At 41.4% G+C, this 19,298-nt stretch overlaps 1 protein-coding gene across 3 annotated transcripts in view; it reads right to left on the minus strand.

Moving 5' to 3' along the window:
- Positions 1–19,298, minus strand: part of ARFGEF3 (ARFGEF family member 3) — a 402,727-nt gene that overhangs the window by 12,295 nt on the left and 371,134 nt on the right. For all 3 annotated transcript variants that reach the window (XM_069234334.1, XM_069234333.1, XM_069234332.1), the window contains 5 exons: positions 15,284–15,460; positions 13,239–13,353; positions 11,633–11,735; positions 11,118–11,249; positions 5,596–5,726 (listed from right to left, as the gene is read on the minus strand). In XM_069234334.1, coding sequence (XP_069090435.1) covers positions 5,596–5,726; positions 11,118–11,249; positions 11,633–11,735; positions 13,239–13,353; positions 15,284–15,460 — 658 coding nt within the window. The remainder of the gene's footprint in view (positions 1–5,595; positions 5,727–11,117; positions 11,250–11,632; positions 11,736–13,238; positions 13,354–15,283; positions 15,461–19,298) is intronic.

Raw genomic sequence — 19,298 nt, forward strand, 5'->3', positions numbered from 1 at the left:
AGGGCCCCCATAGGACTGGTGTTCTGGGTAGGTTGCCTGTTGCTCCCCACCTGATGTGGTAACACAGTGAGTCTGGGGTTGAGGCAGGGAGAGAGGAATTGGGGACCATAGAGCAAGGAGCTGCCTTCAGTTGATAAGAAATGCCTGCCAACATGAGCGTTTGTAGAGGTATATCTGTTCTGAGCTCATAGGGACTGATTCTGTTCTTCTCAAAGGAGGTTGGAGTTGGTAGGCTTTTGCTATCATGCCTCCTGAAGTGATCAAACCAAAGACTGCCAAAGAAAAAAAAGTACTTTTAACACAAGCTGTGCGGTGCTGTTCAAAGCAGACTGGGGAGAATGTTGACTCAAGACATGTACAGAGTAAAAATCTATGCTCTGAAAAAACATGACAGTTATAAGTCCGGCATGTCAAACAATTCTTGCTTTGCAGTAGAAAGGAAGGAACTGAAGATGATAAGACCTGCAAGGGACGTAGGGAAAGTGTTGTGCATTACATAATGTGCAGTGCCTTACCTGGCCTCACATTTCTCACTGCCAAGGCAAAGTCTGAAATATTTTTTAATGGAAGGGGTGTGGACTGTGCCTATTCCACTGTACACAGCTACCCTATCACATTCACAGATATGGAGGTATTACCATTTTGGGGGAACAATGTACAAACCATACTACATGCAAAATAGAGAGCCCTTACCCCAGCTTCCTGTGTAAAAGTGCAGCGTTATTGAAAGGGCAGAAGAAAACAGAAACCGTTGTGGCAGAATTAGTCAAGGTTTGTACTGTGGTTACAATGTCAACATGCAAGAGATAGGGAAAGTTTGCAAGATCTTGGATAGCAAACATATAAGAAATCCATGACAGCGCATTGTCTTTTCACTGGTGTCATTGGCTATTAATATCTCCTACATTTGTTATTCTCGTGGCTGGGATTGATGACAGGCAATTCATCTGTAAATGATAATCTTAGGCTCCTATTTTAAAGGTCTTTTTTTCATACATTTAGCAAAATCTGAAGTGGATCTTGCTTTTCAGTTTTTAGGTCTTGCCTACTATACAGTGTGTGCACTGTCTGTTGTGAGACTACTGTTAGCTAACAGTGGGTTCAGAGCCCACCCATTGCTTGCCAGAGGATGGCTTCAATGTCACTCTCATTTGCTTACTTCCTATTCATTAGTATGGGGGGGCTTTCCTTCCTCTTCTTGTGCTTGTTTCACCCCTGGAGAGTGGACGTATTACTTATGTCCTTCCACTGCTCACTTTTCTGGTGCTATTTTTTACTTTTTTAAGCACTCTAGCACAGTGTTTGTGTTTTCCAGAAGCCTCCCTTGTGTACTTCCCCCTCTTTGCAATGCTCGCTCATGTTTGTCTGATGCGTCACCCCCCACCGTCCTCTGTGATGCACTTGTGTGATTATCAACCCACTCTGCTTTTCAACACTTTTGCTTCTCCCTAGCTCCATGCTGAGCTCTCTCTGGTCATTTGTTTCTCCCCCGTGTTCCTCTCTCTCTGTTTCCTTCCCACACCTACGCCCTTCTTGATCCTTCCCCTCACCTAAGCCGTCTGTTCCCTTGACCCCACCTGCCCCATCCGTTCCCTTGCCCCCACCTGCCCCATCCGTGTTGCTTTTCCACAGACCCACGTCGACTGTGTTGCTTTGCCCCCCTTTCCTCCTTTTGCTTCTGCAGTCATTCATGATTCCAAACACCCCCTAACCTCTGTGTTGATTCTCCCCAATTGTTCTACATGTTTTTCTTTACTGATACAACTTGGATTGGCAACCAAAAAGTAGAAAAGCACTTGCGTAATCTTGTAAGTGCACGCAAGCCTGCATGTTCCTACAAAATGACACAGCCGGTTGCATCATAGGTTTTATTGTTCTTTTTAAAAGTCATGCTCCCCAGCATCGGGGATGCTGTGCATCATGACTAGAACCATTTGCAAAGGAAAGGTCAACCTGAGACCTTTTGACTTGGCCAATGCTTGTTATGTTGTATGGTGGAACACCACTGCGTACTTTCCCCCCAAATGTTCTTTTTTTAAGGCTTTAATAATAGTAACTATTTTGTCATTTTTGTAAATTACTTTTTTATGTTTATTTTTTAGTTAAAAGAGAGGTCTCTGTTCCTCTTTCGCTTACTATTTCTAATTTTCCTGTATTATGAACCATTCTCTTTGTTATATCTTAAATCTGTCCTTTAACCTTTATATTTATATGTCGCTTCCCGTTTTGTTCTCACTTATGTTTTTCTTTCCCAGTTTTATTACCGCGAGATTTTTGCAACTCAAGATTAAAATATATAAAAAAGACATTTCAAGTAAGTATCAATTTAAGGTCAGCCCTAAGATTAAAATGTCATTTAAGTTACAGATGAGGGTCACAGCCAACCTTACATCAAATGGCTCAGCTAGACTTGCAAGATCATTTAGGATTAATTTGACAATAATTCACCCCCACTGTTATCAGTCATGTTGAGCTAATGCCCGACACAGCGCACCAATGAAAATAGTGTGCATCTCTGACATTTCTTTCTTGCAGGCCACAGTGATTAATTGTTAAGTACTTTTGCATTCTCTTTTTACCGCTTAGCATGATTAAAGCAAACAGGAGGAGTCCATGTCAGAGGAGAATTTATAGGAATAAAAAGCATTGGTAAAGCCAATAGGTCTGTGTTTAATGTAACACAGGTAACATTAGCGCAAATCACATGAGGGGCAGCTATGAGGAGCAGACAGAAAAGGCTATGGTTGGAAAGCAGGCCCTCATGCAGTTCAATGCAAGCACACAAGGTGAGGAGGAAGGATACACCCTACCAGCCAACATTATTAGATGAGATGAGAGCTAAATTCTCCACTGAGCTTAGCCAAGACGTGACTGACAAAGTTGAAAAGGGTGTACACACCTAAAACATAAGTGCTACTCAATAAATGAAACAAGGTTATTTAGAGCTGCTGCGAAGGAGGTTTTTGTTTTTAGTGTTTGTTGGAGATTACTTCCAGCATTGTGATTTTATGTTTTGTTTTGGGTTTGATCTCTATAATTTGCAACAGTATACTTCTTACTTATTTATCTCTGTGTGTATAATTGCAAGGTACACTAAAACATGTGCGAAGCGTGCACAGATTGGCAAAGTATATCAAATAAACCAGGTTTTTGGGTGGTTTCTCAGGCTAATGTGATAGTAGCTCAAAAATAATTAATAGTAGAATCTTAGAAGAAACACTCACCTCATAAAGGAAGTCTTTTGTCGAAAAGCAGACAAAGGCACCGTTTTGATCTAGTGATCTTCCTTGTATTACAATACTACCGACTTGCATGTGACTGACATACATTGTTGTCTTTGTAAGCAATAGACCAGAGTTCGCATTTAGCTAAATGGTGTGATAGAGGTCAAATCACATAACATCCCTGCCTCCCTTCTCTTCCCTTCATTGCCAAAGATGCGAATGCCTCTGGACAAGCTAATACCAATTTTCAAGCACTATATAAAAGAACTGACATGAGTCACATTCATAAGAGTGTTTAGACTCCGTTTTAAGATAATAATGTGTGTTATTGGCAATACACAGTGTTACAATTACATGAAAAAGCTTTTTATACATTCATTGCAACCGAGAATTAGAGTTGGTTAAATACTAGGGCTTTTACTCCAGCCTTTCAGCCTATGTACCACTTATTTTGCTACATTTGGTGTGCATGACTGCCACAGAACCTCAGAACAGTGGCATTACTAATGCATGTACCGCAACACCCTGGTATATATAATTCTGGTAAAATAAGTATGTTTTCTTGCATTAGGAGCACATTCATAGTGTGCAACTGCCACTCCTACTGTCTTTGTCAGTCAGGTAGTGTCTCATCGTGGGCTCGATAGGTCATGGAAATATGGATGGCTGTTGTGGTCTTGGTGGACTAAGACTTATGATGAAGCAAGTAATTTTTTTTCTTGAAGGTCTGCCGAGTGTGTAGACTATTTTGTTGCATGGTGCACTGCAGCAGTTATTGGCTGGAACGGGGCTAGAAAGTACACTTTGTCAGAGATGTTTAGGTCAAACAAGCAACCAAGCCTAGATGCTGTTTGCCAGGGTGCAGGGACTGAGAATGACCTGCGTTGGCAGATATTTGGTATCAAGGGTGATCACAACGTGTCCTAGCCCATGCTGCTGTGTCATACACTTTCGCATTGTAAGGAGATAGTCACTGGTAGGGGATAGTGAAATTATTACATGTTTTAGTCCAAACTATGTAGAAGTGAATCTCGTCGCAAATCCACCATTTTCACAGGATCTGCTTCTGCATAAATGGGCCAAAGAAAACACGGTGACCTGGAGGTAGCAACTGGACAGTGGTCCAGATATTGCTGTCAAATTATCAATCCATAAACAGTCAACCAGAATAGTCTGAAAGCATGGACAAATACTTTGATGTGTTAGAACCTTTTCAACTCATCACAATAGGTGGATGTGTTAGGACCAGTCTGACTGACTGTTGGCAGCGAATCAGAATCACTTTGGACATTCCACACCTTCCTTGGAAAGTGCAGGATGCCTGAACATCTGTGATTGTCTGTGTTGAAGCAAGATGCCCCCCTTTTCCTCCTTCGACTGAACATCTGATTTTGGTATTTTTTATCCCATGTTTGCTCTGTGGACAGCTAAAGAGAAGAGCAGATTTCATTGTGAATCGCTTTAGGCTCAAATTTGTTTATCTGCCCAAGATACAAGAAGGCTCAGCACAAAAGTGAAGTGTGTTTAGCTTTTAAATTATACATTATATAACTCTCCTATCAAAAACACTTTAAATATTTTGCTGTTCACAAGAAAGTTTCTGTAACCCAACATCTTTGCTATCCTTGAGTCTCTGTTCTATTACTTAGATGAGCTTTTCGCAACTGTCAATATTGAAGCCCCATTTGTGTCCTGTGGTTTCTTGAATGAAAGGCCACAAGCTCTACAAAATGTGATCTGGACACTTCTGAGGTAGCGTGTCCTGGAACACAATTGTACTCTTGAATATGGAGCACAAGAATATTGTGGCACACTTATATCGAGGCCAAAATATTGAGGGACAAAATATCGAAAGAGAACAGAAAGAAGAAAATATTTACTATTCTTAACTCCACATCTATGTACATTGAAGATACATATAGATGGGAAACAACCTTTACATGGCGGTCCTTATCACGCAATACCATTACCACGCATCCATTAACACACAAGGACTGTACCATGCATTGGCTTTACCATGTGAGTCATTACCACGCTTGCGTGGTAAAGGCAGTGCGCGGTGAAGGCACTGCGTGGAAATGGACATGTGGTAAAGGCATGCAACCCATGCATGGTTGAGTCGTACAATCCATATAGATCATTAAGATACACATATGTGGTATTAGGTATAGAAACTCTATACAGACTCACCTTTTGATATTTTGTCCACTATATTAGTGTCTTACGATATTCTAGACTAGATATTCAGGAGCTACACCTGGTACACTTTATCAATGCATAGGCAGAAAGTTTATTGCCTAGTCTAAGCTGTCACTACACAATGCAAAGCAGGACTGCAGCACGCAGGTGTGATTCAGCACATAAGGTATACCTTTTCTGCGTGTGCCCATTGGGCTTTTCATCTGGTGGCAGCTCAATAATAAGCACACATGATTGAGCATGTTCAAATCCTTCCTTGTTATTGGGAGTCTTCGGTGGGCACTGAGTATCCAACATGAAGACCTAAAAAACAAAAGGCAGTTCTCCATTAACAGTTGGTACCTAGATATGGATGCTACTGAAAGTCTCCATTAGTTGTCATTTTTAGCAGTCTGTTAATCGGAGGCAGCAGATTTGGCCGTGCCAAACAAGTAAATTCTAAACTTTGTGTTTCATAGATTGAATGGCTTAACTAGCAGATTAACCCTTTTACTTGTCTAACACACCTGAACCTCAATCAAGGATGAAGAGGGTTCATGGTTGAGCACGATAAGTGGGAAAAATTCAGAGATTGTTCTCATCAGTAATAACTTGACAAGAGAATACACTCCTATCTATGGACACACTGCAAAGTTGTTACCAGGCACCTACCTTGAGAGTCACCTTAAACTGAGGACTCTCTGAGTCTTTCACAGTTGGAAGGATCACCTCCTATTTTACCCTTAGCATCGAGCTAGTTGCAGCACTTTAGAGTATTTGTACATATAAAACTACGACCACCTCTGAAGTTAAGAGTGCTAAAGATTATTACTCTGGTTGATCTAGTTGTTTGGGCTATGAGGGAGGGACTATATTTTGCATATATGCCTTGGGCAAATAAGATGATTAAACACAGTACTTTTTGTATGAAACTACTACCAATGCAGTTGTTTGTTGAGTTGCCTTATTGTGTTACTTATAAGAAAACTAAAAAATGACAGAATAGTTTTAAGAAAAACTGTAGCTAAGTGTTGCCAAGAACACTTTTTTACAATGTTCACCCATATTCTTAGGCTACTACTTTTCTTAAATCAATGTCTTACACCTTCTCTGAACAGGGAAGTTTCAGCAAGCTTGACTTTGCACATGGATCCATTAATCCTGATTGAACCAAAAGGATCCATATTTTTAAACCAACCTTTACTCAACCAAAGTTAAACAAATCGTAATTACTGTTAGGTGGTCACTTAGACAGTTCCTATAAAAACTACCGCCATAGATATACACAGAAAAGAGAACCTCATCTTAAAATGGCATCCCAAAAAGCAAGATTTAATCTTGGTATTCATTCAGACCAAAAGGACACACAGTTTTTCCCACCCACTATCATTATATATTGTATTTGTATTTATATAGCACTTACTACCCCTGACAAGGCATTGGAACGCTTTTTGGCGAGTAGCACGCTCCTCCGAAATCCAAAAGGATTAGTGGTGGATTAGTAAAGAGTAATATGACTATAGTATTACTGTAGGGAAATATTAGGTAATTTGAGTGGTGGACATGTGAGTCTTTTAGTTGGATTCAATAGAATAATGGAGGGACAGAAGAGGGAAGAATCTAGAACGTGTTAATTTGGAGAGCATAGTAGTAAAATGAGGTTTGCGATGAGTAAAAGAAAAGATTGAGGAGGGAGGGAAGAGTCTGTAGGAAGAGATTAGGGAGATCATAGTAGTAAAATGAGGTTTGGGATGAGTCAAAGGAGAGATACATGAGGGAGAATTTAGAAAGAGTTGTTTGGGAGATCATAGTAGTAAACTGAGTTTTGGGATGAGTCAAAGGAGAAATACATGAGGGAGAATTTAGTAGGGTTGCTTTGGAGCTCGAAGTAGTAATCTAAGGTTTGGGATGAGCCAGGAGGGATAGAGGAGGAAAGAGTCTAGGAAGGGTCATTTTGGAGATGACTATAGTAGAATGAGGTTTGGGATGAGTCAGAGAGTGGAGATAAAGGATGGATTGAGAGAGGTATAGAGTGAGACGGAGTGGTGCATTGGAGAGTGTTTATTTTCGCTTGTACATTTTAATTATGCATTTTTACATACACAGGAATATGCTATATATTGCTGTTTGAGCATGGTGGTTATGTAGGAAAGAGCCAACTCTTGAGTTGTCTTCTGAAGATAAGATAGTTATCTGTGGATCTTATATTTAGGAGTAATGAATTCCACAGTATGGCCGCCTGAACAGAGAAAGATGTGCCACCTATTGTCTTTTTCTTGTATGGTGGGGTTTTGAGGCGAGGTGCCAATCTTGAGCAAAGGTTCCTTTTTTGAATGTATTTGGTGATTTTATTCCTGATGAAAAGTGGTCCTGTTCCATGTATTGCTTAGTGGGTGATACAAATCAGCTTGAAAGTGGTTCTTCAGGCAACCGGTAACCAAGGCAGGGGAGTTGTGGGCTTGTAGCTTTACATGTAGGAGTAGTCTGGCAGCAGAGTTCTGAATCGGGTGTAGTCTTTTCATAGTACATAGGGATGATCTGTGGTAGAGGCTATTGGCATAATCCAGTTTAGACAACACAAGAGAGATAGCAGCCTGGACCTTGTGTGGAAATCCCAGGTGGGGGAAGATGCGTCACAGAGTTTTCATGGCAATGAAGCTTGATCTTGCTAATTTTCCACTTGGGCATTCACTGTTAATCAGGAGTCCATGGTAATTCCAAGGTTTCTTAATTCCTTAGATACTTTAAGAGGTGGCCCCAGTTCGTAAGGCCTGACTCACAGTGGGTCACCATATTTCCAATCACCACATGTGAGTATTTCCATTTTGGAAGCATTCAGTTTGAGATGGCTAGATATATTCCACTGATCAACAGCTCTGAGGCAACTGAAAATATGTGAGTTTCCAATGTTTTTGAGGCTTTCCAGTTTAAGGAGTATTTGTGTGTCATAGGCATAGTTGTCGCATGTGAGCTGAAATGTACTGATCATTGCAGGTAATGACTTCATATAGATGTTGAAAAGCATGGGTGAGATGATTGGGCCTTGAGGGATCCCTGCTTTTGTGAAGTATGATTTGGCTGAGAAAGGGGGAGTATGGATGACATTTGTTCTGTTTTAAAGGTAGGATGTGATCCAGTTGAGAGCAGTCCCCTCTATGCCAGCTTTGTAGAGTCTTTGTATTAGGGTGTTATGGTTAACTGTGTCAAAGGCAGCTGAGAGGTCCAAAACAATTAGTACGGCAACTCCACTGTGGTCTACTGTGTTTTTACGGTCATCCTAAATAGTGATGAGGGCAGATTCTGTGCCTCTTCCTGGGTGGGATCCAGTTTGGTAGTCTGAAAGTATGGAGTTATCCTTAATGAATTCTGACATCTGTACGAAAGCTGCTCTTTCTATCAGTTTGCCGAGGAAAGGTCCTTTTGTAATGGGTCTGTAGTTGTGTGATGGTGGTGGGGGGGGTTAGGGGTGGACCAGATCCATAAAATCACTTTGTGATATTTGTTTGAAGGAATGCAGAGGCTGGGTTGGCTTACTCTTGGAGGGTATTTTTGGAAACAGATTGGTGCTGGTGTAATTTCTTTGTTTTAAATAGGAGTCTAATTTATCTGATTTAGTTGTGTAATGAGTTGCCTGGGAGAGGGGCTGTGTGTCCCCCTCCCCTACAAATACAGCAGTTGGCCCTGGTGGATGGGGTCCCCAGGTCAAAAAACAAACTTGGGAGAGGGGGCCATGTACTGACTCCCTTAAAAAAACTGGCTTGCTTTGGGGGATGTGGTCCTTGAGACCTAAATCGGCCTGGGGAGGGGGGCTGCATCCCAGGGTGGTTGCCTTTGGGGGATTGGCCAGGGGCTGCGGCCCACCCCCGCAGTTGGATTAACATGTGATAATTGAATATTACTTTAAGTTCGGCGCACAAGTTATAGTTTCCTGAGATAAGTATAACTATAACTGCTGAATTTCTATGGTTTTGTGTGTGTAAAATCTGAACATACCTATAACGTCCATCTAACCTTTGTTTTTTTGTTGTGAATTTTTAAGTTTTATTTTTAGTTCAATTTCCTAACTATAACATCCCTGTAACCTTTGTTTCTGGTAATTTATATATATATATACATATATATATATATATAAAATTCCATCCTCCACCCCTTCAATATTAGGAAGGGAATCTCACTAATTTGCAAAAATGTCTTGCTTCCTGTAGCCTGTATTGTCTGCATTGACATTTTATACAATTAATTATTTTCTGTATCACCAATTGCAAAGAATGACTGTTCTATTCTTTACTCTATATACAGATAGAAGATCACCCTCTCTTCCACTGCAGTATTGCAATGTATGTCATTTATTATCCAGTTATTGTTTATGTAGGTATATGAGGGTTCCTATTTTAGGGTTAGGAGCAATATCAGCAATATCCTGTAGACTTTACACCACTGGGTATCCTGCTTTTATATGATTTCACATTATTTCTGCTACTAGTATTAAAATATTATAATCATTTTTGATTCACTATTAAGAAAGAATCACGTTTTTAATGACACTTTATTGTACAATGCAGAGTATTTTGTTGTAAATATACAAGTTTTTCTATCCCTCCCATTTTTTAGTCCCATTCTAAGATTTCACCTTAGCCGTATTCACAGCTTCATTTAGAATGTCCTCCAAGAAATGCCTGTGTCAGAAGTTTTGTAACATTTCCTGTGGCCCTTTAAATGCTCAAGAGTCAGGTACCATTAGTATAATTCAGGAGAATAAAACCTTTAATCATGCTTTGTATGCCAGTAACACAATATGGTGAGCTGTCATTGTAGAATAGAAATGTGAGTGCCACTGAGCAGCCCTCACTGACATTTCTACATTCAGGAAGTGGATTTCTTCAGAAGAATGGTTTTCTATGACTAATTATTTCATGCTGGGTATTCAATTTAGCACAAATCTCTGACTCGTTCCCCAGTTCTGGTCCAGATACCCAAAATATCGTTAATTAAATACATTCATGTCTTCATATTCGAATTCATTCATGAATGTATAAATGTCTGATTTGGATTACATAAGCGAAAGCAGAACCTGATATCTGGAAGGTATATTCTCAACTATATGGAAAGAAATATACAATAGTTCTAACAAACACATTTAATTAACTACATTAGTAGAACACCACCAATGTTAATGAAGAAACTCGTTACAAGAAGCTTCTTTACACTACAGAAGAGACAACTGTGTTCAGGTTCCTTTACTGAATGGCATCATCTACATCACCACTTTCTGACATACAATGCAGTTATTTTCCAGAGCCAATGGAGAACAGCCGCACCAGTTCATCAAGAGGGCTATATCTGATGAATAATTGAGACAAATCTAGACCGAAGTTACATTGAGACTGCAAACCAAAAGTCCTGGTTGCCAATATCACAAAATATCATTTAGGAGGCAAATTTGAGGATATTCAGGTTAGCATTGATTTACATGCTGATTGGTCAAGATGTATTAAGAGTTCGCTGAGCCAGATGGACATAAAACTGCGATTTGCCAATACCCTAGAATAGGAACAGTAGACACTAGTAAGCTAATTTGACATTTGGTGTACATAATACTCTCTTCTTTATTTTTCAATATTTAGTAGGAGAAAACCAGCAGTCTTCAAGAATTAGTCGGCAGCCACTAAGTACACAAAGCCATATGATGAAGTTAAGCTAGTGGAAAGTAGTTACCTGCTGTGCCATAGCACGGATTCTCCAGTACTCCGCCTCGGCATTGGGACACAGGGAAGGAGCTGCCACTTTCACTTCACAGGCATCTCCAGAAAAGCTCTCAGAGCCACTGTGGAAATACCCCAGTAGGTTCTACGGACAAAGCAAACACCTAATGCATCATCGACTGAAAACTGAAAACACGTTGAGATGAGTACTTCAGCACGTTATAGGAAAATGTCACCTTCCAAGAACTTCTGAGTAAATCAAACAACCTGTAAGCCACTTTCAGATACATGACAGACATACAGGAGACCACAATGTAAGACCTGGTTCAACCCCTCTGCATGCCGCAGAGAAACCCATTAAGAGCTGATAAATACTCAGTACATCAACGCACAAGGAATAGGAATGTTTGGGTATTTTAACCTATGCAAAGCATAGATACTTTCTCTGAACAGTCTCTAAATTGTCACAAGATATAGATGTGAAGCAGCAATGAGAATCAATGTATATTCATCAGGGGTTGCTCATACCTTCACTGGTTCAAGGGTAGCTGAAAAGGCATCTTGTAATGCACAGCATGCAAGACGCCACATCTCTTCGGTAAAAACTGGTCCAGTCGTCAACAGGACATACCTGAAAAAAGAAGAGAGAAGAAATCTACACTTGTTCTAGACTTGACTGTTTCAAGGTACTCTTAATGGTCAGCTGAGTACTTGTGGCACATGAAGTTTAATTGATCTGGAGACAACCATACCAAAAACAGTCATACAGAATATGAGGTATACAACAAGTTTCCCAATCCAGTATCTCAATTACTAAATGCTCAGTTAAGAACAATGCCTATGATGCACTGAATTCCAATTTTATTACAAGACCGGAGGCTCATATTATGCAGTCTTTTCTTGCTTTAATTTTAACAGCAGCCAAGAAGAAAAACTACATTTCCCAACAATTGAGATTTTCCTAGCCTTGGTGCCTGAAAGGCTAGATTTTATTAAAGACACGGAGGCGAGTATTATCCCACCACTGGCTTAACCCTCCCTGTTCCTTTATTTCAGTGCCAACTCCTGCTCCCAACGTTGGCTCTTCATGATTTGCGTAACGACCTTCGTTCAACACTGGACTCCGTCATCGGTGGACATCCTTCCCGGTTTCCTCTCTACACTCGCCATCTTCAAGATTGCCTTATAGACTTTGTGACTTTGGTTTCTGTTCTTTATGTCATTCTGCTGGTTACTTCTCCTCTTTAGTGGTTCGCATCAAGAAAAGAGGACTTCTTGTTCGCAGTCAGGATACTAATAGTGCATTACGACGTCCTATTGGATGGTTACCTTATGATGTTACTTTGTAGTTTTTGTTGGGAAATGTAGTTTTTCTTCTTGGCTGCTGTTAAAATTAAAGCAAGAAAAGACTGCATAATACTCGCCTCCGTGTCTTTAATAAAATCTAGCCTTTCAGACACCAAGGCTAGGAAAATCTCAATTTTCATGTAACAATTCCTTACAAGCCAGCCACAACATAACATTCTGACCCCTCTGCCTTCATCAGCCTTGTCACCCTTCCAACACGCGTGCCTTTTCACCCGTGATGGCCTAACCCTGCCTGGTCAAGTAAGGTAGAAAGCAATGTAGAACACTTCCAAATCAGATAGTCCAGTAACCCCTACATACTGCAACAGGGACAGACATGGTGTAATAGAGCAAGAAGGAGACAGAGACTAACTTTCCAATAGGTAATGAAAAGGTTTTCAGTGGAACAGTTTTGTGGCATAAACATTATTATGATTAGAACTGTCCCATTCAAATAATGTTGAACAGAGGGCTTTTATATGGTTATAATGATATTTTAGGGGTTCCTACTAACACCAGGTCTTGAGTTTAAATCACTCTTGGAGCATGATTGTTCAACAAATGGAAAATCATTTTCTTTTATGGAAAGCAGCTCTCCGTTTTGTTTTCATTAAGAACATAAAAATGCTGTGATTTCACATAAAGATTCAATTGGTATGTGCGTTAAAAAAAGATACTTGCAATTCGAATAAACTCCTGGGTTAGCCAAAATGCCTCTTCATACAGAACATCCTCACAGATGGATTGAAGACGGAATACATTTTTAAAACACGCATGCTTCCCTCACCTTATACAGGAACAGCCGACCCTGGATATGCTTTCTGTTGGCTCGGCCACGCAGGCTACCAACAATTTGAAGAGGTCCTTCAGCATTGTGTTGATCATGTTCTCATAGCCAATGTCTAGAACAGGAAAACATAAACCAAAGGAGTACTTAAAGGTACAAGGCAAAAGAATGATTGTCAATGTTATTAATGCTTGCAGTGTGTATCAGATGCTGAGGTAATGCAAACAGCTGTCACTGGCATAACCTGAAATTGCCACAACTGCTCTACCTCATTTTCAACACTGCTAAGTTGGTACAAACTTAAAATTGATGGGAGTGACCTCACCAGGTCATTAGAAATATTCTACCAATCTAACTTCAGTCTGGACCCATAGGTTTGAAAAACCTAGCATTTAGTCCTCTTCCTCTACCAGAGAATGTCCCATTCTTTCGAAAATACAGCAATTTGCACACAACGTAAAACGTGTGAATTGGGATATCACAATGTATACTGGGCTGTTAATGATTTGTTTTTTGTTTTTAAATGAACAAGGGTGTTTTACACACTGACAAACTCAAAACAACTTGGAAGTCAACTCAACACAAGTTAAAATAGAATTTGATAATATAGTAATTATTACCAACAAACATACGTTAAGAGCTGTGGGATAAAGCACAATCCATGATATATCTAAAGATTCACTAGTTCTTCTGTAAGACTGACACTGTCAATCAACCTTTCAAGTTCGGTAAATCAACAGTGATTTAGTATAGTTCTTAACTCCCTGCTCTGCTCAGATCGTTAGTGCACACTGTGCATTCAGGCTGAGCTTGTACCTTGTAAATTATATTATTATTTATCGTCCGTATACTAAATTTGTTTAAAAGTAGTCAAAGAGAGACCTGTTAAAACTATACGAAGTACACTGAAAATGTGATACATAACACATTTTGAACAAAAAAAATGCAAACGCTTAAGATAGCATTAAATTATTTCATTCTGGAATCTGGGTGTTAGGCAGTCTCCATGTCATACTCGTGCTCCCTTCTCATGTGCCTCACTCTCACTGTCCCACAACTATCTTCTTCCAATTGTTTCCCAGTTTCACAATAGTCTTTGACACACTATCTCGACTATGGTGGTCATTACATCCCTGGCGGTCCATGACCGCCGGGTTGGAGGACCGCGGGAGCACCGCCGACAGGCCGGCGGTGCTCCAATGGGCATTCCGACCGCGGCGGTAAAGCCGCGGTCGGACCGGCAACACTGGCGGGCTCCCGCCAGTGTACCGCCGCCCATTGGAATCCTCCAAGGCGGCGCAGCTAGCTGCGCCGCCGAGGGGATTCCGACCCCCCCTACCGCCATCCAGTTCCCGGCGGTTCTCCCGCCGGGAATCGGATGGCGGTAGGGGGGGTCGCGGGGCCCCTGGGGGCCCCTCCAGTGCCCATGCCACTGGCATGGGCACTGCAGGGGCCCCCGTAAGAGGGCCCCTAAATGTATTTCACTGTCTGCTGCGCAGACAGTGAAATACGCGACGGGTGCAACTGCACCCGTCGCACAGCTTCCACTCCGCCGGCTCGATTCCGAGCCGGCTTCATCGTGGAAGCCTCTTTCCCGCTGGGCTGGCGGGCGGCCTGAAGGCGGCCGCCCGCCAGCCCAGCGGGAAAGTCAGAATTACCGCCGCGGTCTTTCGACCGCGGAACGGTAACCTGAAGGCGGGACTTTGGCGGGCGGCCTCCACCGCCCGCCAAGGTCCGAATGAGTGCCTATGTCTTAGATTCCACCACTTCGCTGCCTTCCATCAACATTCATGTTTCAGATCTGTATGGCAGTTTTTTTCATGTTTTTCCTGTGAAATGTCTTCAAATGTTTTCAGTTCCTCTTCTGTGTTTAAGCCACAGATTTTTTGTTGAGTAATTTAGTTCTCCTATCTCTCAATCGACTTTTCCATTTCCACTGTTACACTTGATTCCTCTCTATACTCATACAAAGTCTCTCCCATTACTTTTTAATAACTGTTGCATATGAATGTGTTAAGCAATTAGATTTTCTCAAAATTATTTACCAGAGTGGATGAAGCTCTGAACATGTTCCACAACTAGCTCGCAGGACAAACCAATGGCATGTTTGAAGTTAGCAGAGGCAACGTCCCAGTAGGAGTGCTCGCCATGACTGCGACGAAGCCAAAGAGACATCACAGGCAGCAGGAGGTGGACAACCGCGTAGATAGCAAACCCCGGCCCTGAAAGAGAAACATGGCTGTACAGAGCAAAACTAAGAACTTATCACTATTTTAGAGTTGAATTGTATTTTACCTTACGCCTTAAATTAATCTCCTAATGCTGAGGTTCTTAACCTCTTACCTTCTAGGGACCCCAAGTGAATTACTAATTGACACTGAGGACCAACACCTAAAAGATTTCTATGATTTGAACCTCAAGACAACACACAAAACTACAGAAACAAATACACATTAATCAAATCCATAAAACATTAAATATTCTTAACATATAGTCAAAAGACATACAAAACCAAAAGTGTATTTTTAAAGGACAGTTGCAGCATTTTAAAATTTGGATTTATTTCCAAAAGACAAAGCTATATAAAAGGCTCTAGCATTTCGTTTTATCTTTTTAGCTTCTAATGTAAGCTTTCTTTTTGTCAGAGAACATTAGTGCTTCGAATGAGGTCACCATTTCTCCATACTACTGTTTGCTGTACTTGAGCTGCTACCACAAATCAAGCCAAGGCTACCACCTTAATTCTTAACTTCCAATTTAAAATTTCCTCACATTTTAAATTTTTTTAAATTTTCTAATTTACATTTCTTTTTTATGTATGTATAGCTTATTAATCTGGGAATTTATGTATATATAGTTTATTAATCTGTGAATTTCCTATCACCCATTCACGGCAACACCCACTCGCTTGTATGCTTCTCAACACACAATCACTGAGTAAACACACAACAAAAATATAGGACCTGCAGAACAGCTACGCACCAAACATCCTCTTCATCACAGAGACCTCGCTCTACCCCTCATAGGCTTCTAACATTGCCATGGCAATCCTAGCGGGCTACAAGATCACTGGACCGGACCACCTTTACAAGCCAGGAGGACCCATCTACAAGGAATCCATCAAATGCACAACATACACAGAGAACGCCACCCCATTCACAGAACACCTGCGCTTCAAGCTGCAAATGTCTGAAAACTTCACCCCGAGCAGAACCCTTGCCAACTGACCACCGAGACCATAAGCCACCTTCATCAACCTCATCACCAACATTGTTGCTTTGCTCACCATCAACTCCAGAGCCTACAGACCGAAACAACCCCTACTCCATAGCCCTTCTCAAAAGCCTGAGCAATATTGGACTCTCCCAACTTGTCTCAGAACCAACAAATACCGCAGGACACACGCACTGGACCCCATCCTCACCACAAGCAATAGCAATACTACTTTTCTACACTGCTCACATGTACCGCTCGCTCCATCGTCCACTTCCAAATCAACACACCTCAAGTAAACACCCCTTCCAGGTTCAGCAATTCAAGCTGCAGCTAGGGCAAAATCACAGAAGCAGGCTGCCTCAGTGCCCTCAGCACAGATCAAAGTAGCCCGACAGACAACCTCGACAAGAACATCAACAACTAGATTAAGAACTGTGCAAACTCCCTTGCACCAATCAAACCCAGCAAGCATAATAGATTTAAACAAGCAGACCAGCTGGTACACAGAAGACCTCCAAGACTCCAAATGGCAGTGTAAACAGGCAGAAAGGAAATGGAGAGCCAGTCACGATACCACTGATAGAACTACCTAAAAGGCTGCACTCAGAAGCTATCACCAACAAATAAAAGACAGTAAAAAAGCCACACTAGTGGATAGCATCATAGCAAGTCCCAACAGCTGCAAGGAGATCTTCTTGATTGTCAAAGATTTCTCCTTTCCCTCAGCACTGTCAACAACATCGCTCCCTCCCAACAACTCTGCAACAAGCTATCAAACTTCTTCAACAGTAAAATCACAAACATCTACAACAACTTTGCACACCAACCCAACTCCAGAGAACTCACAGCTAACCTACACCCCACCAAGCAAGACAGCCACTTAACCGAAAGGACAACTCTCACCAGACACAACACAGCTGCAATCATGTGGGCCATCCACTAAGGGGCCCCAACAGACCCTTGCCCCCACCATATCTACAAACTGAGAACATCACCAATCTGCACCACCCTATCCCACAACATCAACACCCTGTTACTAGGTTCCGTCTCATCTGTTATCTATATGTATACTCTACCAACTATCAGGCAAATGTGTATTTATCATACCCCGTTTTCCACTCAGACTATTTGTATTTAAAAATGGACTCTCTCTGATGAACAACGTAATGGTATGATGCCTCTTTACTATAATTACTAGTACGTATTATTAACTAATTCTAATAATCATACAAAACACTAATGTGATAGCTATTTTAATCTTTCAGTGCCAGCACTAATCTCACTTTCAATTTTGAACTTTAAGTTTAATTTTACTTTTACTCTCACCAAACCCACACTTTTATGAGCATGAACCTTCGATATCAACTGTCACGAATTTTCATTCATTATCTTTTTCACTGCTTCGGGTTAGGTTATGGAACTATCAGCTGGATATGATCACTATCTAATATATTTTCCCTTTTTTCGTACACTCACCATTTTTAACTAATGGGCGGTACCTTCTTAGTGCCTTTACTAACACTCCAATCTATCAGTCTCAATAGTATTACTACTCTGATCACTTTTCATTATTTGCAGCCTTGAAAAAGCCCTAGGTGAACTCACCACAAGGCAGTTGGCTGTCTCTCCCTGTATTCCCCAAGAAATCTTTCAGTGTTTGGGATTAATAAATGCACCCAAACTGAACATGCGGATCCGATGTATCATTTCTTGAACATGAATTGAAATATTATAATAATCTTGATAACTTTAAAGTGGGTTCTCGACTTTTTTGGATCAACACCTCATTCACGTACGCCACTTTCCTGGATGAATGGAAACTTGCATAAATCAAAGCCCTCCTTAGAAGCCCAAAGCAGACCCAAATTAACTGAGCAACTTCCGATACAACTCCCTGCTCCCCTGTTCAGCCAAAGTGATTGAGAATGCCATCAATAAGCAACTCACAACCCATCTCAAACTTCACCATTTTCTAGACAACACTCAATCAGGATTCAGAAAGAAACACAGCACCGAAACAGCACTCATTGCTGCCACCAATGACATCTAAATCATCCTGGATGAAGGAGAAACAGCAGCCCTCATCCTGCGTGACATCTCCACGGCCTTAGACACTGTCTCCCACAACACCCTCATCAGAAGACTCCATGAAATTGGCATTGAAGGATCTGCTCTCAAATGAATCTATTTCTTCCTCACTGGAAGAATCCAGTGTTACCCTGCCACCATTCACATCAAAGACCAAGAAACTGGTATGCGGATTCCCACAGGGATTGTCCCTGAACCCTACCCTTTTTAACATATACATGACGCCACTCACCAAAATCATTAGATCACAAGACATCACCATGATCTCCTACCCAAGGACATCCAACTCATCCTTACCCTGATGGACAAGACAGCCAACATCAGAACCAACTTCACCAACTGCATGACCATGGTGCCAGAATGGAAAGGAACCAACTGCTTGAAACTCAACCCAAACAAGATGGAAGTACTGGTCATCTACAACAAGCCCTCCCAATAGGGTGGCAATAGGAGCTAGGACCAAAACCCACACCAACAGGCCACACAAGAAATGTAGGGATCATCCTAGACCATAAGCGCAACATGATAGCTCAAGTCAATGCATTGTTCACCTCCTGCCTCCTCCACATCTTATGCATAATGTGAGAGATCTTTAAATGGTTGCCTCAGAACATCAGACAGCCCGTCACACAAGCATCACCAGCAGGCTGGACTACGGCAACACGCTGCAGGCTGGAATCTCCAAGCATCTCCTACACAGGCTCCAGACCATCCAGAACACTGCTGCAAGACTCATACTTGACCTCTCACACAGCA

The sequence above is a fragment of the Pleurodeles waltl genome, chromosome 5, assembly GCF_031143425.1.
Source record: "Pleurodeles waltl isolate 20211129_DDA chromosome 5, aPleWal1.hap1.20221129, whole genome shotgun sequence".
NCBI classification, from domain to species: domain Eukaryota; kingdom Metazoa; phylum Chordata; class Amphibia; order Caudata; family Salamandridae; genus Pleurodeles; species Pleurodeles waltl.